The following is a 24,065-nucleotide window of genomic DNA, read 5'->3' as shown; positions in this document are numbered from 1 at the left end:
GTTAAACAAAGATGGAAAAATAGCTTAAATTATAAAGTAACTCCAGCACATTCCTCCAAACTTAAACTGTCCCAGCAAAGAGCTAGAAGTTTTTTAAACATTGAATATAAAACTGAGAATTGATCCTGAAGGACACATTTGTAAACACATAGTTATTAATGAATGCATGCTTTTGTTTCAATTGAATTGTTAAAATGAGGCAAGTCATGATGTTTCATGGATGGTATAGAGCTGAAATTGCATGCAAAAACTTTGCAAAACTCCTTAGGGAATCTTTGCACATTTGTCCCTAAATGCAATCAATAAGCATTTTGAGGAATTGACTGACTTATTTGACATTTTGTGCTCAACATGTGCATTTGAACTCTATTATAATGGACAGTAGTGTTAATTAATACATTATTTTATCAATTTATCTATTCATTAAAATGTATTTTATAGCCAGGACATGCTCTTTCATATTAATTTCTTCCCATCATATGTTTTTTGGTATTTCTTTCTGGTTTCAATACTAAAATATAGCATTTTGGAGCAAATATGCAGAAAAGCAACCCAAAACTAGAAGCCAAAATAGCAAATATTTCCACAGCCACAGTGAACTTCCCTGGAGAGCTGACATAAGCCGGAATGAAGGTGATCCACACTGCACAGAATATCAACATGCTGAAAGTGATAAATTTAGCTTCATTGAAATTATCAGGCAGCTTCCGAGCCAGAAAAGCAAAGATAAAGCACAGAACGGCTAGGAGTCCTATATATCCCAACACAACCCAGAAGCCTATAGGTGAACCCAAATCACACTCTAGAATAATCTTTTCAGCAGAGTAAGCCACATTTTTGTATGGGACTGGTGGTGCAAGAGTTAACCAAAGCACACATACTACAACCTGCAGTGATGTACAGGTGAAAACACTTATTCTCTGAAATGGAGCAGAACATTGAGGAACTCTAGGTGCAGGCCTCTTAGCTTTAAAGGCGATCACCACTGCTACGGTCTTAGCTAAGATACAAGACATACACAGAGCAAAAGTGATGCCAAACGCTGTGTGACGCAGCATGCATGACCACACAGAAGGCCTACCGATAAAGGTCAGAGAGCACAGGAAACACAGACTCAAGGAGAACAGCAACAGGAAGCTCAGCCCTGAATTACTGGCTTTGACGAGAGGTGTTTGACGAAACCACAGAAAGACAAAGAACACCACCGTTGTTAAACTCGCTCCAAATAATGAAAAAGTAGCCAGAACAGCCCCCATGGTTTCTTCGTAAGATAAAAACTCGATCACCTTTGGCACACACTGGCTGTGATTCTCATTTGACCAGTACTCCAATGAACACCGTGTACACTCTGCAGAATCTAAATAAAAAATAAATAAATACAAAATATCAAGGTTGAGTTTATCTATATAGCACATTTAAAACAACGGAAAGTGCCCGAAGTGCTGTAAAAAGTTATTGATACAAATGCAAGATATACTAAAATTGGTAAAATAAGGATAAATATAAGATATATTAAAACTGATTTAAAAAAAAAACAACACTATACAGTAATAGGATAAATAGCATCTAAAACACAACCAGAGGATAAAACAAATTAAAATCACACACTTGTAAATGGAACTAATTCATACTGATAAGCTGGAATTTGACTGAAAAAACTACTGAACTGCAGAAAATGACTGATTGGGTTGCAACATATTATGATTGAACAGTATAACTGGAATTAAGTAGGTTTTTTTTTTTTTCTTACTGTTAGAGTTGCTGATCTCTCCAGCAGCACAGGAGATGCAGGAAAAACAGCAGATGGGTTTGCCTTTAATCACAGCTTGGCGGAAACCTGGTGAACAGCTTTCACTGCAGACAGACTGAGGCTTCTGAAACAACACCATCATCCATCACATCATTTACACTTTATTACTCCTCTAATCTTACTTTATATTACCTTAATTATAGTTAGTGTTCACACCGTGCTCATAATTTGCTCAAATAGACACAGGTTATTTATGTTGCTGTATTTTCTGAATTTCAATGTTGTAAGGAAACTACATAAAATAGAGCATTAAGAGTATGAAATATGTTTCTGTTCTTTTAATAGAAACAGCATTGATTGATGTACCAGCTTTTCAATAGTGCGACACCACTGAAGTTCTGCTTTATGTGAAAACACTACTACTTCTAAAGTGTAATACTTTCCACACAACATTTAACATCGTATGTACAAGACCTGCCAACTCAGCTTCCATATAAAGCTTTGAGTATGTCATAGATAATAGTTTTGAAAGGTTTTATACCTTTATGGAGTCAGCAGCCCATGTAATGTTTATTCCATTCATTGTAAACGGGTTTCCTTTTGGAAGTGAAGCATCATAACTCCCAACAGTCACAAACAAAGTGTCCCCTTTTTTGTTTCTCTGCCAATTTACCAGCTCATATGTGGCTGCAGGGTCTCCGTTCTCATCAAAGTACACACTCTCACCAGAATGAAGAGTAAAATTCACGTCTTGCAGGTGTGTCAGAATCTTCATATAGAAAATAAAGGTACAAAACGTCAGTTGCAAAAACCCAGACGTTTGTTATTGAATTTGTGACATAACTAAGATACACACTTACATGTTTTGGCTCTAATTTGTCTCTCCGGTTGCAAGACTGATTCACCATTTCACCACATTTTAACATATTATGTATAGCATAAGCCACAGCATATACAGCCTTATACACATTGTTGGATATCCTCAGCTCTGACACATCTGTGAAAGGGTTGTCGATGTCCTTCAGTTTTTCGGAGCCAGAGCATTGTTTTGGAACATTCAAACTGGGCTGGAAACTGCAGTCAAACGCTTCCTCCCAGAACTCTCTAAGCACACTGTTTTGTGGGTTCTGAAATGGGCTAACTTGTAAAAGGAATTCTTGTAATCCTGGGATTTTTGTCTTTTTAATAGTGAAGCCCAGTGACCCTGTCAAGATGCCGGAGTACGTTTTAGTTGCTAGGTAGCCTGCTGTGATCCAGGACTCACTTCCCACCCACTGCAGCCCAGTCAAGTTCTGCCTCACAGCTTCTTCAAGAAGAATATTCATCTCACTCTGGGCAAGGAAGGCAACTAAAACCTTTGCAGTGCCTTCCCGGATCACTCTGACCACCTTGGCAACTTTATCTCTGGAGTCGGTCCTTGAAATGGCTTCTGAGTACTCGATACAGACCCCCTCCTGACCCGCCGCTGCAATAAACGTGGCCATGCCGTTATTACCGTAGTCGTTGTCACTTCTAACTGTGCCAACCCAGGTCCAGCCGAAATGTTTCACCATTTTTGCAAGAGCTCTACTCTGATAATAGTCACTGGGAATGGTTCTGAAGAAAGAGGAATACTCCTTTCTATTACTTAGACAAGCGCATGTTGCAAAGTGGCTGATCTAGACAGAAATAAAGAGGCAAATAAAAAATAGAGATATTGAAAGTTGAAATGTCAGAGAGTGAGTTTTTGCATCATTAGTTTAAACTCTTGGACTCTCATTGTCTCATTATACAATTTAATATAAACATAAATATCATGTCACATTGATTAACTTTTTACATAAAGCTGTGAAACTCATAACCACAATCATGGACAAAATAACTCATTCCTGTCCTGGGTCTTTAGTTGTTAAGACTTTTATACAGGTTTGTGCAGTTACCCCAAAATCATTCCATATTTACCACTGGTATATGAAAAATCCCTGATGTCTGAAGCATTACAATGGTTGAGGAGGACTCTGAGGCTCCGACGATGGCATGAACAGATGACTGGCTGGAGCATGTTTTTCCTAAAGTCTTTTCCTGTTGATTCATTAGACCCATCACTGCACGCACCGAAGGTAGTGTCGAACCACAGCTGTCAAAAATCTTATACCCAATAGAGATATTAGGCAGCAGAGAACTGCTTTTGTTGATCTCCTCTATGGCAAACATCATTGTGTGGGCAAAACGAAACTCTCTAAAATTAATTCTGAAAATCACACAAAACAATACTCACACTTTAATAAGACTGCATTCCAGTTAGAGAGCATAAAATGAAAGGAGGAAGAAGAAAGGAGATAAATACTGTACCTGGTGCATGTGAGAGGTTCTGGAATATCTGTGAAGGATAAAGAAGGCTTTGAGATTTGGCTGTGAATGGAGAAGGCTCCTCCAATGATAATATCACCATCCTTAGATAGAAGAGGAAACTCTGGCATCCCTAGCATCTTGCAGAGTGCATCATCTTCCTCTGCTCCAAAAGCTGCCATTGCAATGACAAACATAAGCACAATATGTGCACAGTTACACATCTAGCACAAACAGACCCACAAGGATGCATGTAACTGGTACTGTAATCAGTTTGTCTTTCTCTGACCAAAACATGTGTGTCATTTAATGGGCAGAGCTTTATATCCCTGCAGATGATGATCATGTCAACAGAGACGATGATGATGACGATGATGATAAATGTTCTTTTGTCAGATCAGTTCAAACTGCTTTTAGCTTTTTTTTTAATATTAATGAATTAGAAACGATGCACTGGGAGAGGGAATAAGGGCTTTAAGAAATGATAGTGTCTTTGTATGACAAAATGCAGATATTACAAAATCTGTGTTTGGGATATGCAAGACAGTTTCCAAGGTTATTTCCACTTTTTTAAAACAAGTAAACACTTTGAGGGGGCTTCAAAAATTTGTGGAAAATGAACATAGCTTTGACAGGGTTAAAATCACATGGCCCTCAGTTTTACACAGACTGATTTAAAGGCTGGTATCAACACTTGCAGATGTGTTCTGACCTAGATGGACATATGATGTATGAATGTAAAATAAACATCATAACTTAAACCATTTTTTCCGTTTGTCGTTTTTCCATGAACTTTTTGAAACCCCTTTGTATAGCTGCCTACTCTTTAACACACAATGTTGTGCAAGTTACTTCCAAACTGTAAAATATTACAGATTAGTTGTTACTGTAATTTAAAAGTAATTCCATACCTTACAATATTACTCCCTCAGAATTGTAATGCATTATATGACTCCTATTACTTTTGAGTTATATGTAGATTCTCATCATAAATGGGGCATATACTAAGAGTTGCAGGTTTTGCCGTGCATTTTTTCCTCTCACCTTTACTGAAGATTTATCATGTTAACTTTTCACCAAATGTTTCTGTTGCATTGTACGCCAAATATACCTTTAAGTTGTCCACATACAGCCATAATATGTTTGTATTAATATGTAGTATGTTTGATATTGCCTATGTCTGTGACTGATTCAATGTTCATCTTTTGCTTGACGTTCCCTGTCATCACAGAGTTTGAAGAAAAAGCACAGAGGCATTGTTAAAAATAAATACTTTTTTTTTTTTTAATCAAACATAAAAAATAAAGGCTTCGTATGCCAATAAAGATCAACATTTTGTAACTGTCAATAACATGGACGTATATACAATGTATATTATGACAATTAACATGATTAACTAATAATTAAAAATCAAACTGTACATGTAAATGACAGTAACAAAGTGTTGTAGATGAATATTGAGTGAATGAAGCCATTATTTTTATATTTGATTTTTCAACAAAATGTATTCATTTTTCACAATGCCTCTGTGCTTTTTCTTCAAACTCTATGATGACAGGGAACTTCAAGCAAAAGATAAACACTGAATCAGTCATAGACATAAGCAATATCGAACATATTATGACTGTATATGGACAGCTGAAAGGTATATTTAGCATTCTATGTAACAGAAACATTTGTTGATAAGTTAACGTGATAAATTTCCAGTAACAGTAAGAGAAAAAATACTAAGAAAAACCCTGGACTTTTAGTATGTGCCCATAAATGGTGTGAGCGCAGTAGAACCCAACACCGCCCCCCAATACAACAGACAGGAGAGCTGGTAGATAAATCTGCAATCCATAAAGAAATCGAACTAGTTGTAGAAACATTAGCTTACCTTGTCATTCCTGATCAGGGATCATGTTAACTAGCTTCATGGAAGCAGGGTTAGGGTTAGTAATGAACATCTGTCCATGCTGTGAATGTACTGTCTCCTGCCATCTTCACCAACACATGAACACCAACAGGAAACAGAACTGTCCTTTCACATTTTGGATTCCTTAAAGTCTCACAGTCTTTTTTTTTTTTTTTTTTCAGCATTTAAATTATGGGTGAAAAGTGTGTTGTAACGCAAGCACTATTGAACATGTACAGAGTAAAATATTACTGTATTACTGAAAATCGATTAGTAATGCCTTACAATACTGTGTTAAAGCAAAAAGTAATCTGTTACTGTAATGCATTACTTCTGTAACACATTACTTCAGACGCTGTAAACACATATACTGTATAATACACATATGTGTGTATAGAAATGTGTGCTGTGCTGCTGTGGCTAGAGAAAAAAAGGTGAACTTTAAAGCTCAGCTATGTGGGTTTACATGTGTGAATTTTAATCCAGTTTTAAAGTAATATTGAAGGATGCAAATGCCAAAAAGTGGAAGGAAATGACAAAATAACAGAGTTTAGCCTTTCAGCAAAGGTAATTTGGGTAGGCTTTGAAAAGAGTATTTTCTTGTTTTACAATATTCTAGCTAGCTAGCTACCTAGCTAGCTAGTTTTCTGTCTGTCTATTTGTTATTTAATTAGGTATTATTTGTTTGTTCTATTCATGTATTTCTTTGGGTAATCATAATATATGGGTTTATGATGTAGGACGATTCCCTTACACTACTTTTAAATATAATTATTACATGATATTGAATTTTAAGGTACGGATTTTAATTGGGTAAAGCTATTTAACTTTTAGAAATTATATTCATTTGTTGCTCATCTGCTTCCAAACACCAACTTCGATATGTGTCACATATAAGGGACAGGTGATAGTGTATGTGTCTGTGTTCACTGCAAACAGTTGAATTCATAGTAAGAAAAACAAAAAGTAAAAACATTTTTACACAGAATTTTTATTAGAATATATCATGTTTTTCCCATCATATGTTTCTTAGTATTCAGTTCAGGTTTGAGCACAATGATAAAGCATTTTGGTACAAATATACAAAAAAGTAGTCCGTAACTTGAAGCCAGAATAGCAAATATCTCCACAGCTACTGTGAACTTTCCAGGAGAGCTGACATAAGCTGGGATGAAGGTGATCCAGACTGCACAGAATATGAGCATACTGAAGGTGATGAATTTAGCTTCATTAAAATTATCAGGCAGCTTTCGAGCCAAAAAAGCAAATATGAAACACAGCAGAGCTAAGAGGCCAATGTATCCTAACACAGCCCAGAACCCTACAGGGGATCCCAGGGCACACTCCAGGATGATCTTTTCTTTATAGTGTTCCATGTTTTTAAAGGGAAACGGAGGGTTGATTGTGAGCCAAAGTATGCAAATAACAACCTGTATGAGAGTAAAAGCCACAACACTGAGTCTCTGTTGAACAGGCCCAAACCATTTCATCACATTACTGCCTGGAAGTGTAGCCCTGAAGGCCATTAACACCACTATAGTTTTACCAAGAACACAAGAGATGCAGAGGACGAAGGTGATCCCGAAAGCTGTGTGACGGAACATGCAGGACCACTGAGATGGACGTCCCATGAAAGTCAGAGAACACAGGAAACACAGGGTTAAAGAGAAGAGCAGCAGGAAACTCAGCTCTGAGTTATTTGCCTTTACTAAGGGAGTGTCTTTATTCATTAAGAACGTAGTGGCCACAATTAATGTGAGGAGCACACCAAACACAGTGAAAAACACAAGGATTTTACTCATAACTTCAGTGAAGGAAAGGAACTCAACGTTTTTCACAATACATGCATCTCTATTTTGATTGGACCAGTACTCTTCAGGACATTTCACACAGTCAGTAGAATCTGTAATAGAAATGTTGATATTATTTTATCATGCGTACTTGGTTAAATATAAAAACCTTTAATAAGATAATTTACTACAGTGAACATTAACATGATACAAAAGGTGATACAAGCATACTGGTGCATTTCAGGTCTGTGATAATACCTGTGGTGTTGCTGATTTCTCCTTCTGCACATGGTATACAGTCATAACAACAGACAGGTTTTCCTTTTTGCAGAACTTTATGAGTCCCTGGACGACAGCTTTCACTGCAGACTGACACAGGTAACTTGTAGGAACAGAGGCACAAAGAGGATTAACATTAAATCTAACAGAAAACCTGGCAAGAATAAATGTACTTTTTAAATGTTACCCTTGTATAAAATGTGTCAGTCATTATACTTGCTTCTTCGTTTCCTCCAGGCCACATAATTTCCTCAGTCCTGAGGACAAACCTCTGTCCAGGAGGTAGAAAAGCATCATAGTACCCGACAGGTTTAAACTCTATTAAGCCATTTGGATCTTGTTGCCAGTTCACCACCTCATACCGGGCCACAGCTGATCCAGTGCTGTCAAACCAAACCTGCTCTCCATTCTTTATGGTAAAATTGACCTTTTTGAGAGACTCCATTATCTAAAAATCAAAAAGTATGAAAAACATTTCAAAATATGTATTCAAATGAGAATTTAACAGCGGGGTTCCTAACTGTTCTTACCTCTTTGGGTGTAAGTGCCTTTGTCTTGTTACAACCCAGACTGTCTGAACAGTTTAATACACTGTGCAGAGAATGAGCCACTGCATAAACGGCCTTATAGATGTTACTGGTGTACGTCAGCTTTGCTACATCATCAACATACTCTTTCAGCTCATCAAGATCATGGTTAACTTTACAAGCTCTTTCACTACTGCTGCCCTTGTCTTTTTCTTTGCACTTGAAATCTGTTTCCCAGAAATCCTTGATTAAATATGTATCAAGGCCACTGATATTGGACTTTGGCACAGCAAAACCTAGAGCTCCTCCCAACACACTGAAGCTGTTTGGAGTCAAGAGGCTGTCAGCAGTGATCCAGGCCTCCACTCCAATAAACTGTCGCCCTGTGATGTTATGCAAACTCAACTGCTCCAGTAGACTGTCCATTTCCACATGGGCCAAGAAACCAATGATAACCCTCGCTGTGCTTTTCTGGATCACTTCCACCACTCTCATCACCTTCTCTGGCTCTGCTCTGTTAAATTTCTCTCTGTACTCCACACAAACTCCTTCTTCCTGTGCTGCAGAAAGAAAGATGGCCATGCCATTGTTCCCATAATCACTGTCACTGTTGACGGCACCGACCCAGGTCCAGCCGAAGTGTTTCACCAGCTGGGCGAGGGCTCGGCTCTGGTGAAGGTCACTGGCGATGGTTCGAAAGAAAGATGGATGCTCCTTCTTATTACTTAAACACTCACAAGTAGCTGAATGACTGATCTGAAAATGCACAAAAAGAGCAAATGAAAAAGGAAAACATGCATGATGTTGTTGTCTGATACAAATACTCCTCTTACCACTGGTATTTCAAATGGTCCAGTGGTACGTGACAAAACAATGGATAAAGAGGACTCAGTCTCTCCTATAATTGCATGAACAGCTGGTTGACCAGAGCAGCTCTTTGTCACAGCCCATTCTCCACCGTTCATCAGGCCCATCACTGCACGCATGGATGTTAATGTTGAGCCACAGTTGTCATAGATACGATATCCAATTGAAACATTAGGAAGAGGAAAGTCACTTTTATTGATTTCCTCAATGGCAAAAATCATAGTTTGTGCAAACCTAAATTGTCTCAAAGCCATCCTGAGGTTGACACTGAAATAAGAGGAATGGGATACAAATACATATTCACATTGAAATACAACAATGTATTTTCATATAATGGACACAATTACCTGGAACATTTGAGATATGCAGGTTTTTCTGTAAAGGACAGTGGAGGCTGTGTGACTTTCATATGGATGGAAAAGGCTCCCCCAATTGTGACATCTCCTTCTTTAGCCAGCAGAGGGTACTCTGGGCTCCTCAGTATCCGACAGAGAGGAGCTTCGTCCTCCACTGCTCCATGTACCAACAGGAGCTCTGCAAGAAACAGCCCCAGTAACATGTGTGACATGTTCTGACTCTTAATCCTGATGGTGCAGAACCACCACAGCTGTGGTCAAAGCGATGCTAAAATCAACATTTTATTATCTCAGCTGACAACAGATTTGACTGTCCTCTATGAGCCAATCAGGGATGAGTGCATACGTCATTTGTGTTTTGGTCATGTCAGGGAATCACAGTAGAAGTCACATTATGAAATTATAACACTTGTTAAATTGAGCAAGTGCTGTTAGCATATTGTAGTGCATAAACACAACAGTAGCTGAACAGTTGTTTTTTTGAAAATGGAATATATAGTTTGGCAAGATTTTTGGAGAAGGCATGGAAACTTAGACAAAGGATTCTGTATCCCGAACTAAAAGGACCTTGTTCCATGTAATTGTTATTGGGATGAGTGTATGCTTTATATGTTGGTCATCTTCCTGTTTTGAATGTCAGTAGTGTCTTACAAGCCTATATGGGCTGGGTTCAAAGTGAAATTATTTTGTGTTTATGGATGTATGGTATGGTGGGGGGGCCCCCAACTTGTCTTGCGTAGGGCCCCCACATGAACAGGGCCGGGCCTGCTTGTTACAAGTGAGCATATCACTGACAGTGGTTCTGTATATCTAAATTATTAGAGTTCTTCCAAAACTTTTAGGTTTCATGAGCTAAAGATTGTATTATTTTAGCTTTTTCTTACATATTGATTACAGTTATTACTGACACAGTATTTTTCTGGGGTTCTGTAAATGGATAAAGAAATTCAAGATAGACTTTTGACAGCTGATCAAAATAAATAATTCATCACGGCTGATTTAGCGAGGTGTTGGACTGTATGCTATTTAATTTGGTGTTATTGTTTTTTTTCAGTCAAAGGGGTGTTTATGAGTCAGCTGATAAACCTCTTAGGCACTCTTTAATTAAAAAGAAACTGTTGTTTGTGTGGATGACGGTGAGTTTTTGAAACACTTCACAGCTCTCCAGACGACTGACGTTTGGGTGCTGGAACACGTCTTTTTGTGCCTGAGGCCTGACCTTGACTTTCACCTTGTGTTTCTTCTACATAGACTCCCTCTAATGAGAAAAACAACTCCCTCTAGAGTTCACTGTATCTCCTGCCTCCACAGCTTTCCTTTCTACATACACTGGAAACTTCCCCTCCGAGCTCTTGCATCATGTTTTCCTGTAAATCTCTGAAGGAGAACCTGAGGCCTCTGTCCACACTGTGTCCTTAAGCCCAAAATCTGACACTTTTTAGAGATGACATTATCTTTTGCTCCCAATAATGTCTTGAAATTTATGATATCATGTTCTACAGGTCACTGTAGTGTGTTCTTACATATTGGAACATATTGTAGCATGGTAGGGAGGTGGCAAAAATTTAGCTCAGTGAAAGTTAACCAACACAAGATGTGCTTTTAATTTGATAGGTAGAAGTCATAGTTTGGCAATGTCGTCAATCATTAACAATCACAGCTGAACAGGTAATGCATTGTTCAGCCTCCAGCTTTCACTTATGGTACACCTCAACACCAAAAAAAAAAAAAAAAAAAACATTACCATACACACCTTACACCAAATTCAGTATAAAGTATACACTTGTGACAGACCCACACACAGAAGAAATACAACGAAGGACTTGCAAAACCATTTTTAAAGCAGTTAGCAGAATTTATTTTCCAAATAACTTTGTCATCCAAATAACAATGCAAGCATAAAATATAACATACATGTTTAAATAAGCAGGTTTGTTAAGACATTCAGAAGAATAAAAACTAAAGTTACCTCATAGATAGTTTTGCTCACATTATCTCATTTTCTATCCATCATATGTTTCTTTGTATTCATTTCAGGTTTGAGCAAAATGATAAAGCATTTTGGTGCAAATATACAAAAAAGTAGTCCATAACTTGAAGCCAGAATAGCAAATATCTCCACAGCTACTGTGAACTTTCCAGGAGAGCTGACATAAGCTGGGATGAAGGTGATCCAGACTGCACAGAATATGAGCATACTGAAGGTGATGAATTTAGCTTCATTAAAATTATCAGGCAGCTTTCGAGCCAGAAAAGCAAATATGAAACACAGCAGAGCTAAGAGGCCAATGTACCCTAACACAGCCCAGAACCCTACAGGGGATCCCAGGGCACACTCCAGGATGATCTTTTCTTTAAAGTGTTTCATGTTTTTAAAGGGAAACGGAGGGTTGATTGTGAGCCAAAGTATGCAAATAACAACCTGTATGAGAGTAAAAGCCACAACACTGAGTCTCTGTTGAACAGGCCCAAACCATTTCATCACATTACTGCCTGGAAGTGTAGCCCTGAAGGCCATTAACACCACTATAGTTTTACCAAGAACACAAGAGATGCAGAGGACGAAGGTGATCCCGAAAGCTGTGTGACGGAACATGCAGGACCACTGAGATGGACGTCCCATGAAAGTCAGAGAACACAGGAAACACAGGGTTAAAGAGAAGAGCAGCAGGAAACTCAGCTCTGAGTTATTTGCCTTTACTAAGGGAGTGTCTTTATTCATTAAGAACGTAGTGGCCACAATTAATGTGAGGAGCACACCAAACACAGTGAAAAACACAAGGATTTTACTCATAACCTCAGTGAAGGAAAGGAACTCAACATTTTTCATTACACATGCATCTCTATTTTGATTGGACCAGTACTCTTCAGGACATTTCACACAGTCAGTAGAATCTGTAATAGAAATGTTGATATTATGTTATGATGTGTACTTGATTAAATATAAAAACCTTTAATAAGATAATTTACTACAGCAAACATTAACATGATACAAAAGGTGTTACAAGCATACTGGTGCATTTCAGGTCTGTGATAATACCTGTGGTGTTGCTGATTTCTCCTTCTGCACATGGTATACAGTCATAACAACAGACAGGTTTTCCTTTTTGCAGAACTTTATGAGTCCCTGGACGACAGCTTTCACTGCAGACTGACACAGGTAACTTGTAGGAACAGAGGCACAAAGAGGATTAACATTAAATCTAACAGAAAACCTGGCAAGAATAAATGTACTTTTTAAATGTTACCCTTGTATAAAATGTGTCAGTCATTATACTTGCTTCTTTGTTTCCTCCAGGCCACATAATTTCCTCAGTCCTGAGGACAAACCTCTGTCCAGGAGGTAGAAAAGCATCATAGTACCCGACAGGTTTAAACTCTATTAAGCCATTTGGATCTTGTTGCCAGTTCACCACCTCATACCGGGCCACAGCTGATCCAGTGCTGTCAAACCAAACCTGCTCTCCATTCTTTATGGTAAAATTGACCTTTTTGAGAGACTCCATTATCTAAAAATCAAAAAGTATGAAAAACATTTCAAAATATGTATTCAAATGAGAATTTAACAGCGGGGTTCCTAACTGTTCTTACCTCTTTGGGTGTAAGTGCCTTTGTCTTGTTACAACCCAGACTGTCTGAACAGTTTAATACACTGTGCAGAGAATGAGCCACTGCATAAACGGCCTTATAGATGTTACTGGTGTACGTCAGCTTTGCTACATCATCAACATACTCTTTCAGCTCATCAAGATCATGGTTAACTTTACAAGCTCTTTCACTACTGCTGCCCTTGTCTTTTTCTTTGCACTTGAAATCTGTTTCCCAGAAATCCTTGATTAAATATGTATCAAGGCCACTGATATTGGACTTTGGCACAGCAAAACCTAGAGCTCCTCCCAACACACTGAAGCTGTTCGGAGCCACAACACTGTCAGCAGTGATCCAGGCCTCCACTCCAATAAACTGTCGCCCTGTGATGTTATGCAAACTCAACTGCTCTAAAAGATTAGTCATTTCCACATGGGCCAAGAAACCAATGATAACCCTCGCTGTGCTTTTCTGGATCACTTCCACCACTCTCATCACCTTCTCTGGCTCTGCTCTGTTAAATTTCTCTCTGTACTCCACACAAACTCCTTCTTCCTGTGCTGCAGAAAGAAAGATGGCCATGCCATTGTTCCCATAATCACTGTCACTGTTGACGGCACCGACCCAGGTCCAGCCGAAGTGTTTCACCAGCTGGGCGAGGGCTCGGCTCTGGTGAAGGTCACTGGCGATGGTTCGAAAGAAAGATGGATGCTCCTTCTTATTACTTAAACACTCACAAGTAGCTGAATGACTGATCTGAAAACACACAAAAAGAGCAAATGAAAAAGGAAAACATGCATGATGTTGTTGTCTGATACAAATACTCCTCTTACCACTGGTATTTCAAATGGTCCAGTGGTACGTGACAAAACAATAGATAAAGAGGACTCAGACTCTCCTATAATTGCATGAACAGCTGATTGACCAGAGCAGCTCTTTGTCACAGCCCATTCTCCACCGTTCATCAGGCCCATCACTGCACGCATGGATGTTAATGTTGAGCCACAGTTGTCATAGATACGATATCCAATTGAAACATTAGGAAGAAGAGAGTCCCTTTTATTGATTTCCTCAATGGCAAAAATCATAGTTTGTGCAAATCTAAATTGTCTCAAAGGTATCCTGAGGTTGACACTGAAATAAGAGGAATGGGATACAAATACATATTCACATTGAAATACAACAATGTATTTTCATATAATGGACACAATTACCTGGAACATGTGAGATATGCTGGTTTTTCTGTAAAGGACAGTGGAGGCTGTGTGATTTTGGTGTGGATGGAAAAGGCTCCCCCAATTGTGACATCTCCTTCTTTAGCCAGCAGAGGGTACTCTGGGCTCCTCAGTATCCGACAGAGAGGAGCGTCATCCTCCACTGCTCCATGTACCAACAAGAGCTCTGCAAGAAACAGCCCCAGTAACATGTGTGACATGTTCTGACTCTTAATCCTGATGGTGCAGAACCACCACAGCTGTGGTCAAAGCGATGCTAAAATCAACATTTTATTATCTCAGCTGACAACAGATTTGACTGTCCTCTACGAGCCAATCAGGGATGAGTGCATACGTCATTTGTGTTTTGGTCATGTCAGGGAATCACAGTAGAATTTACATTATGAAATGATAATACTTTACTGTTTTACAGTTTTACACTTTACACAAGTATTGTTTGCAGATATTTTAGTGCACAAACACAACAACATCTGCAAACAGCACTTGCACATTTTTAAGTGTTATACTTGCATAATGTGATTTCTACTGTGATTTCATGGCATGGCCCATTTTGTTAAAAACATGAATACACAATTACTCTACACTCTTACACTGTTTAACACAGAATACGTAAACTATAGCTTGGCAGTGACAACCCATGAAACCATTTATTTACATGCATTCACTCCCCAAAGTTATTATCGGTTCATGGGAAATTTTTACATTTTGCACACAATAATTATGCATATGTTAGATGTTCATTACAATCAACTTAAGATATAAAACACACAACAGATAAATGTTTTTTTGTTTGTTTTTCACTTTTAACTAATACAAAAATATCTTAAAATATTAATCCGTTATTCATCCTGCTATTCATCCATAGTTTTTTATTCAGTTCTCATCATGCAAAGTTCAAGGAAAAGTCAGAACACACTGGTCTTTCTCTGATCTGCACTGATGTATTTTATAGTATTGAGGTTATTAATAAGTATGTGTTATCAAAGCCAGCCCACCCTATAAGCGAACTAAGCATCTGCTTAGGGCCCTGCAGTCATCAGGTGGCTCCAAACTTATGTCATTTGATTTGAAACAGTGATTGTAATGAAAACTTTCCAACCCAGGATGAAGCGATTAGTCAGTTTGTTGGAGTGAACAGCTTCACCATGTCCAAAAGACTGTACCCGTCGGGCACCGATAAATGTAAGAAGAAAAAACTTGAAGCAGAATAGAAACAACTCCCTCAAGGTAATGTGAGATACATTTTTCCATGGACACACAATGACAACAAGTGCTTCATGGTAACACAGCAGAGTGTTTTACCCATGTCTTTTTAGTGTTCCGCTACACTCTAATGCAGTGCCCATGACATCCTGAGTCAGTGTCAGTGCTTTCAACTGTTTATATGCAATAAACACTACACTATGCCAAATGCATTTTTGTCAGTCCAGTAAATACGTTATGTTTGAACAGGGGTGTTAGCGCGAATGTTGGAGCAGGGGAAACTGAAACTGAAGACGCTTTTCTATTCCTCTAACTCTCCAGGCCAACTCCACTGCTGTATGGGTCCCCATGAATGCTGGGCCCCATGAATTTGTCACTTTCACACATACCCATCCCCACTCCCCTTTAATGGCAACCCAGAGGAAGACAGCTAGAGTGATTTTAACCCTTTTAAGACAAGTCTTCTGAGATTTGCCCACCTCCTGCCACTTCACAAGCAGCAGTGCACCAGCCCCTTCTGGCCTTTCTGACAGGTGGTGAGTGCATCAGAAACTGGGAACACCCTGACCAGGATACAAACCTCAGCCTCCTGCACCAAAGTCAGTCAATATTTATTACAGTCTTTATTGTTTTACTGTCACTGTGTAAAAATATAATGCACTGGTATGTATAGCCGATGAGCTTTTGACATAAATTAGTGTCATAATTCAGAGTGAAATTATTTTGTGTTTATGGATGTATGGTATGGTGGTGGGGCCCCCAACTTGTCTTGCTTAGGGCCCCCACATGAACAGGGCTGGGCCTGCATGTTACAAGTGAGTATATCACTGACCATGGTTCTGTATACCTAAATTATTAGAGTTCTTCTGAAACTTTCAGATTTCCTGAGCTAAAGATTGTATTATTTTAGCTTTTTCTTACATATTGATTACAATTGTTACTGATACAGTGTTTTTCTGGGATTCTGCAAATGGATAAAGAAATTAAAGACAGACTTCTGACAGCTTATCAAAATAAATAATTCTTCATGGCTGATTTAGCAAGGTGTTGAACTGTGTGCCATTTAATTTGGTGTTATTGATATCTTTCAGTCAAAGGGGTGTTTATGAGTCAGCTGATAAACCTCTTAGGCACTCTTTAATTAAAAAGAAACTGTTGTTTGTGTGGATGACGGTGAGTTTTTGAAACACTTCACAGCTCTCCAGACGACTGACGTTTGGGTGCTGGAACACGTCTTTTTGTGCCTGAGGCCTGACCTTGACTTTCACCTTGTGTTTCTTCTACATAGACTCCCTCTAATGAGAAAAACAACTCCCTCTAGAGTTCACTGTATCTCCTGCCTCCACAGCTCTCCTTTCTACATACACTGGAAACTTCCCCTCCGAGCTCTTGCATCATGTTTTCCTGTAAATCTCTGTAGGAGAACCTGAGGCCTTTGTCCACACTGTGTCCTTAAGCTCAAACTCTGACACTTTTTGGGGATGATATTATCTTTTGCTCCCAATAATGTCTTGAAATTTATGATATCATGTTCTACAGGTCACTGTAGTGTGTTCTTACATATTGAAACATATTGCAGCATGGTAGGGAGGTGGCAGAAATTTAGCTCAGTGAAAGTTAACCAACACAAGATGTGCTTTTAATTTGATACACACCATACACACCTTACCCCAAATTCAGTATAAAGTATACACTTGTGACAGACCCACACACAGAAGACATACAACGAAGGACTTGCAAAACCATTTTTAAAGCAGTTAGCAGAATTTATTTTCTAAATAACTTTGTCATCCAAATAACAATGCAAGCATAAAATATAACATACATGTTTAAATAAGCAGGTTTGTTTAGACATTCAGAAAAACAAAAACTAAAGTTACCTCATAGATAGTTTTGCTCACATTATCTCATTTTCTATCCATCATATGTTTCTTTGTATTCAGTTCAGGTTTGAGCACAATGATAAAGCATTTTGGTGCAAATATACAAAAAAGTAGTCCATAACTTGAAGCCAGAATAGCAAATATCTCCACAGCTACTGTGAACTTTCCAGGAGAGCTGACATAAGCTGGGATGAAGGTGATCCAGACTGCACAGAATATGAGCATACTGAAGGTGATGAATTTAGCTTCATTAAAATTATCAGGCAGCTTTCGAGCCAGAAAAGCAAATATGAAACACAGCAGAGCTAAGAGGCCAATGTACCCTAACACAGCCCAGAACCCTACAGGGGATCCCAGGGCACACTCCAGGATGATCTTTTCTTTAAAGTGTTTCATGTTTTTAAAGGGAAACGGAGGGTTGATTGTGAGCCAAAGTATGCAAATAACAACCTGTATGAGAGTAAAAGCCACAACACTGAGTCTCTGTTGAACAGGCCCAAACCATTTCATCACATTACTGCCTGGAAGTGTAGCCCTGAAGGCCATTAACACCACTATAGTTTTACCAAGAACACAAGAGATGCAGAGGACGAAGGTGATCCCGAAAGCTGTGTGACGGAGCATGCAGGACCACTGAGATGGACGTCCCATGAAAGTCAGAGAACACAGGAAACACAGGGTTAAAGAGAAGAGCAGCAGGAAACTCAGCTCTGAGTTATTTGCCTTTACTAAGGGAGTGTCTCTTTTCTTTAAGAACAGGACAATCACAATTAATGTGAGGAGCACACCAAACACAGTGAAAAACACAAGGATTTTACTCATAACCTCAGTGAAGGAAAGGAACTCAACATTTTTCATTACACATGCATCTCTATTTTGATTGGACCAGTACTCTTCAGGACACTTCAAACAGTCAATAGAATCTGCAAAAGAAATGTCATTATTTTTTATAATTTAGTCAATTAAATAATAAAAGCATGAATGAGATCCTTTACTATAGAAAACTTTAATATTAAACAGAGGGTGTTACAAGAAAACACTGTATGCTCATTGGTGCATTTCAGGTCTGTGATAATACCTGTGGTGTTGCTGATTTCTCCTTCTGCACATGGTATACAGTCATAACAACAGACAGGTTTTCCTTTTTGCAGAACTTTATGAGTCCCTGGACGACAGCTTTCACTGCAGACTGACACAGGTAACTTTTAAGAACAGAGAAAAAAAGATTATAATTAAATGTCATCAGATGACTACAAATCATGCAGTAATTATTATGGTAATAAATGAAAAAACGTTGTATAAAATGTTTCAGAATCACTCATTATACTTACTTCTTTGTTTCCTCCAGGCCACATAATTTCCTCAGTCCTGAGGACAAACCTCTGTCCAGGAGGTAGAAAAGCATCATAGTACCCGACAGGTTTAAACTCTATTAAGCCATTTGGATCTTGTTGCCAGTTCACCACCTCATACCGGGCCACAGCTGATCCAGTGCTGTCAAACCAAACCTGCTCTCCATTCTTTATGGTAAAATTGACCTTCTTAAGAGACTCCACAACCTAAACAAACATGTTGTAAACAACATGTCATAATATTTATCATAATAAGTACATGACAAATAAGTGATGCAGTTGTTCTCACCTCCTTAGGTGTTATTGTCATAGTCCTGTTACAACCCAGACTGTCTGAACAGTTTAATACACTGTGCAGAGAATGAGCCACTGCATAAACGGCCTTATAGATGTTACTGGTGTACGTCAGCTTTGTTACATCATCAACATAGTCCTTCAGCTCATAAAGATCATGGTTAACTTTACAAGCTGTTTCTGCTGTTTCTTTTTCTTTGCACTTAAATGATGTTTCCCAGAAATCCTTGATTAAATATGTATCAAAGCCACTGATATTGGACTTTGGCACAGCAAAACCTAGAGCTCCTCCCAACACACTGAAGCTGTTTGGAGTCACAAGGCTGTCAGCAGTGATCCAGGCCTCCACTCCAATAAACTGTCGCCCTGTGATATTGTGCAAATTTAACTGCTCTAGTAGATTATTCATTTCCACATGGGCCAAGAAACCAATGATAACCCTCGCTGTGCTTTTCTGGATCACTTCCACCACTCTCATCACCTTCTCTGGCTCTGCTCTGTTAAATTTCTCTCTGTACTCCACACAAACTCCTTCTTCCTGTGCTGCAGAAAGAAAGATGGCCATGCCATTGTTCCCATAATCACTGTCACTGTTGACGGCACCGACCCAGGTCCAGCCGAAGTGTTTCACCAGCTGGGCGAGGGCTCGGCTCTGGTGAAGGTCACTGGCGATGGTTCGAAAGAAAGATGGATGCTCCTTCTTATTACTTAAACACTCACAAGTAGCTGAATGACTGATCTGAAAATGCACAAAAAGAGCAAATGAAAAAGGAAAACATGCATGATGTTGTTGTCTGATACAAATACTCCTCTTACCACTGGTATTTCAAATGGTCCAGTGGTACGTGACAAAACAATGGTTGAAGAGGACTCAGACTCTCCTATAATTGCATGAACAGCTGATTGACCAGAGCAGCTCTTTGTCACAGCCCATTCTCCACCGTTCATCAGGCCCATCACTGCACGCATGGATGTTAATGTTGAGCCACAGTTGTCATAGATACGATATCCAATTGAAACATTAGGAAGAAGAGAGTTCCTTTTGTTGATTTCCTCAATGGCAAAAATCATAGTTTGTGCAAATCGAAACTCCCTGAGGTTAACTCTGAGACAGGAGTAGTAAAATACAAATGCATATTCACACTGATATATAACAATATATTTTCATATAATGGACACAATTACCTGGAACATGTGAGATATGCAGGTTTTTCTGTAAAGGACAGTGGAGGCTGTGTGACTTTCATATGGATGGAAAAGGCTCCCCCAATTGTGACATCTCCTTCTTTAGCCAGCAGAGGGTACTCTGGGCTCCTCAGTATCCGACAGAGAGGAGCTTTGTCCTCCACTGCTCCATGTACCAACAGGAGCTCTGCAAGAAACAGCCCCAGTAACATGTGTGACATGTTCTGACTCTTAATCCTGATGGTGCAGAACCACCACAGCTGTGGTCAAAGCGATGCTAAAATCAACATTTTATTATCTCAGCTGACAACAGATTTGACTGTCCTCTATGAGCCAATCGGGGACGAGTGCATACGTCACCTGTGTTTTGGTCATGTCAGGGAATCACAGTAGAAGTCACATTATGAAATGATAACACTTAAAAGTGTGCAAGTGCTGTTTGTATATTTTTGTGCATAAGCACAATATCTGCAAACAGTAGTTGAACAGTTGTTTATCTGAAAATGAAATATATAGTTTGGAAAGATTTTTGGAGAAGGCAAAGCAGATTTGTTTGTATAACACAATTCATACACAAGGCAATTACCAGTGCTTTACAAAAATGGAAAAAAGACAGGTTAAAAACACACAATTACAATTAAAACATAATCAATAAAACATAAATAACAATCAATTATAACAAAGTAAAAGAGAAGAGTGCAGATAGAACCCTTTCAGCTGTTCTATGCACAGTTGAACAGAGCTGTTTTCAGCCTGGACTTAAACATTGTCAGAGTAGAGGCATGTTTCATGGCATCAGGAAGACTGTTCCAGAGTTTAGCTGCATAGAACTGAAACGCAGCTTCACCGTGCTTAGTCCTGACTCTGGGCACCAGCAAAAGACCAATCCCTGAGGTTCTCAGGGTCCGAGATGGTTCATATGAGACCAACATGTCACAGATGTACTTTGGTGCTTTGGAGAAGGCATGGAAACTTAGACAAAGGACTATATATTCTGAACTAAAAGGACATTGTTTTATGTAATATTTATTGGGATGAGTGTATGCTTTATATGTTGGTCATCTTTCTGTTTTGAATGTCAGTAGTGTCTTATTTTCATTCGTTCGTCCATGCACTTCTTTAAGTGTTATAATTGCATTATGTGATTTCCAATGTGATTTCATAGCATGGCCCAATTTTGTAAAAAAAAACAAAACAAAACATGAATATACAATTATTCTACACTCTTACACTGTTTGATATGGAATATGAAAAAAATAAATAAAAAAAATAGGTCGGCATTGACAACCCATGAAACCATTTACTTACATGCATTCACTCCCTTAACTTATTAATGGTTCTTGGGAAATTTGACATTTTGCTGGCAATAGTTGCATATGTTGTATATGCTATAAGATCTTTATTAAAATCAACTTAAGATATAAAACAGACAACAGATACATGTTTTTTTAAACTCTTAGTAAATACAAAAATATCTTAAAATATTAATCCGTTATTCATCCTGTTATTCATCCATTGTTTTTTATTCATTTCCCATCATGCAATGTTCAAGGAAAAATCTGAACTCACTGGTCTTTCTGTCATTTGCGCTGATGTATTTTATAATATTGAGGTTATAAATAAGTACTTGTTAGAAGTGAGTATAGCACTGACAGTGGTACTGTATGTCTAAATTATTACAGAATTTTTCTGAAACTTTCAGATTTCATGAGTTAAAGATTGTATTATTTTAGCTTTTTGTTACATATTGATTACAATTATTACTGGCACAGTGTTTTTTTTGGGTTCTGCAAATGGATAAAGAAATTAAAGATAGACTTTTGACAGCTTATCAAAATAAATAATTCATCACGGCTGATTTAGCGAGGTGTTGGACTGTATGCTATTTAATTTGGTGTTATTGTTATTTTCAGTCCAAGAAGTGTTTATGAGTCAGTTGATAAACCTCTTAGGCACTCTTTAATTAAAAAGAAACTGTTGTTTGTGTGGATGACGGTGAGTTTTTGAAACACTTCACAGCTCTCCAGACGACTGACGTTTGGGTGCTGGAACACGTCTTTTTGTGCCTGAGGCCTGACCTTGACTTTCACCTTGTGTTTCTTCTACATAGACTCCCTCTAATGAGAAAAACAACTCCCTCTAGAGTTCACTGTATCTCCTGCCTCCACAGCTCTCCTTTCTACATACACTGGAAACTTCCCCTCCGAGCTCTTGCATCATGTTTTCCTGTAAATCTCTGAAGGAGATCCTGAGGCCTTTGTCCACACTGAGTCCTTAAGCCCAAACTCTGACACTTTTTAGGGATGAAATTATCTTTTGTTCCCAATAATGGAATGAAATCTATGATATCATGTGCTACAGGTCACATTAGTGTGCTACATACTGGAACATATACAATATGCAAAGAACACTCTAAAAACATTTTTGAAATATACCAATTATATGAATTACACAAATTATAACAATCATACAGTACAATGGAAAATACAGATTCTCAACATGTTCAACCACAAAAACGTGCAAACGTATATGATGAATACCAATGTTAAGTCCTGTGCACCCCCAGTGTTAATAGTGTCACCTCAAAGCAAAATCAAAGAGGACGGCGCAGCCTTTTCATGTGTCACAGAATTTATCAGATATGAGAGCTACTATTTTAGGTGATGATTGTTGAATGATAGTGTTTGGCCAGCAGATCAGTTTTGCAAAGTGGGATTAGCAGTCCCTGAGGGCTGCTGTTTCTCATCAAACTCAGGAAACAATCTGTTTAATGACCTAGCTTCAGGCACAAAAAAAATAAAATTAGTGAAGAAAGTTGAAACACAGAGCACTGACAGGTTGAATAAAACCTGGAATAAAACATCAGAAAATTTATGGAATAAATGACATAGTGTTGGAAATAAAAGGGTTAAATACATGTGAAGTGCAAAGGGAGGTCACACTAAATACCATTTTGGTTTATAGAAGTGTTTTTTTCCCTGAAACTTTAGTTTTGACTACTCTACATACTTCACATATATACAAACTAGAATTAATACAAGAGTGCATGTGTTTTCATTGTGAATTTACTAAACCAACAAACCAACTGTTGGCCTAAGACTTTTGCTATATGTGCATTATGAGTATGTGCCACAGCTATGTATGGTGCTTGTTTGATTCTTTCAATAAGATTTAATAGTGTGTGAAATAGCGTGTTACATACATTCTTCTTCACTGTTTTATTTCTGCTGCTGTTTAGCTGATTCCTTTGAAAAACTACAGTACTATTTGGTTTGAATTTCTTTCATTGTCTTGTTTTGCATAATGCCTTTGTCACTCCACTAGGATTTTAATATATTCAGTTTGCTGATTTGTTTTGTTATTTTACTGGGTAATTTAACATCTGACCAAGGAACAATTGTTTGAACCCAGGCATTCACCATTTACAGCAGTGTTTTTCAACCTTGGGGTCGTGACCCCACGTGGTCACCTGGTATTCAAATGGGGTCGTCTGAAATTTCTAGTAATTGCTAAAAAAAAAAAAAAAAAAGA

General features: G+C 38.3%; 4 protein-coding genes across 4 annotated transcripts; all 4 read right to left on the bottom strand.

The window, feature by feature from the left end:
* Window positions 1–461: 461 nt before the first annotated feature.
* On the bottom strand, window positions 462–4,278 carry LOC115431828 (extracellular calcium-sensing receptor-like). Its single transcript, XM_030152480.1, has 6 exons — window positions 4,082–4,278; window positions 3,692–3,980; window positions 2,611–3,408; window positions 2,292–2,519; window positions 1,751–1,874; window positions 462–1,357 (listed from the first exon to the last, which is right to left on the bottom strand). The coding sequence occupies exons 1-6, from the start codon at window positions 4,273–4,275 to the stop codon at window positions 462–464; spliced, it is 2,529 nt and encodes an 842-aa protein (XP_030008340.1). The 5' UTR covers window positions 4,276–4,278.
* A 2,701-nt stretch (window positions 4,279–6,979) lies between these two features.
* Window positions 6,980–10,006, bottom strand: LOC115431813 (extracellular calcium-sensing receptor-like). Its single transcript, XM_030152464.1, has 6 exons — window positions 9,786–10,006; window positions 9,405–9,705; window positions 8,575–9,327; window positions 8,265–8,492; window positions 8,024–8,147; window positions 6,980–7,878 (listed from the first exon to the last, which is right to left on the bottom strand). The coding sequence occupies exons 1-6, from the start codon at window positions 10,004–10,006 to the stop codon at window positions 6,980–6,982; spliced, it is 2,526 nt and encodes an 841-aa protein (XP_030008324.1).
* A 1,731-nt stretch (window positions 10,007–11,737) lies between these two features.
* On the bottom strand, window positions 11,738–14,817 carry LOC115431814 (extracellular calcium-sensing receptor-like). Its single transcript, XM_030152465.1, has 6 exons — window positions 14,597–14,817; window positions 14,216–14,504; window positions 13,386–14,138; window positions 13,076–13,303; window positions 12,835–12,958; window positions 11,738–12,689 (listed from the first exon to the last, which is right to left on the bottom strand). Exons 1-6 carry the CDS (start codon window positions 14,815–14,817, stop codon window positions 11,791–11,793), a joined length of 2,514 nt encoding a protein of 837 aa, XP_030008325.1. The 3' UTR covers window positions 11,738–11,790.
* Window positions 14,818–17,727: 2,910 nt separating this feature from the next.
* Window positions 17,728–20,755, bottom strand: LOC115431812 (extracellular calcium-sensing receptor-like). The gene is made up of 6 exons (XM_030152463.1): window positions 20,535–20,755; window positions 20,166–20,454; window positions 19,345–20,088; window positions 19,035–19,262; window positions 18,782–18,905; window positions 17,728–18,626 (listed from the first exon to the last, which is right to left on the bottom strand). Exons 1-6 carry the CDS (start codon window positions 20,753–20,755, stop codon window positions 17,728–17,730), a joined length of 2,505 nt encoding a protein of 834 aa, XP_030008323.1.
* Between the last annotated feature and the right edge of the window lie 3,310 nt (window positions 20,756–24,065).

The sequence above is a fragment of the Sphaeramia orbicularis genome, chromosome 13 (assembly GCF_902148855.1).
Source record: "Sphaeramia orbicularis chromosome 13, fSphaOr1.1, whole genome shotgun sequence".
NCBI classification, from domain to species: Eukaryota; Metazoa; Chordata; class Actinopteri; order Kurtiformes; family Apogonidae; genus Sphaeramia; species Sphaeramia orbicularis.
This window is presented reverse-complemented; position numbering and strand designations above follow the sequence as displayed.

Coding starts and splice junctions, on each gene's coding strand:
- LOC115431828 (XM_030152480.1), bottom strand. CDS start 4,275: ATGTTTGTCATTGCAATGGCAGCTTTTGGAGCAGAGGAAGATGATGCA. Junction 3,409..3,691: donor GGATTTTTCATATACCAGTG/GTAAATATGGAA, acceptor ATTTCTGTCTAG/ATCAGCCACTTTGCAACATG. Junction 1,875..2,291: donor GGGCTGCTGACTCCATAAAG/GTATAAAACCTT, acceptor GTGTTGTTTCAG/AAGCCTCAGTCTGTCTGCAG.
- LOC115431813 (XM_030152464.1), bottom strand. CDS start 10,006: ATGTCACACATGTTACTGGGGCTGTTTCTTGCAGAGCTCCTGTTGGTA. Junction 9,328..9,404: donor GACCATTTGAAATACCAGTG/GTAAGAGGAGTA, acceptor GTGCATTTTCAG/ATCAGTCATTCAGCTACTTG. Junction 8,148..8,264: donor GGCCTGGAGGAAACGAAGAA/GCAAGTATAATG, acceptor TGTTCCTACAAG/TTACCTGTGTCAGTCTGCAG.
- LOC115431814 (XM_030152465.1), bottom strand. CDS start 14,817: ATGTCACACATGTTACTGGGGCTGTTTCTTGCAGAGCTCTTGTTGGTA. Junction 14,505..14,596: donor GCATATCTCACATGTTCCAG/GTAATTGTGTCC, acceptor TGTCAACCTCAG/GATACCTTTGAGACAATTTA. Junction 13,304..13,385: donor AGGCACTTACACCCAAAGAG/GTAAGAACAGTT, acceptor TTTGATTTTTAG/ATAATGGAGTCTCTCAAAAA.
- LOC115431812 (XM_030152463.1), bottom strand. CDS start 20,755: ATGTCACACATGTTACTGGGGCTGTTTCTTGCAGAGCTCCTGTTGGTA. Junction 20,455..20,534: donor GCATATCTCACATGTTCCAG/GTAATTGTGTCC, acceptor CTCCTGTCTCAG/AGTTAACCTCAGGGAGTTTC. Junction 19,263..19,344: donor TGACAATAACACCTAAGGAG/GTGAGAACAACT, acceptor ATGTTTGTTTAG/GTTGTGGAGTCTCTTAAGAA.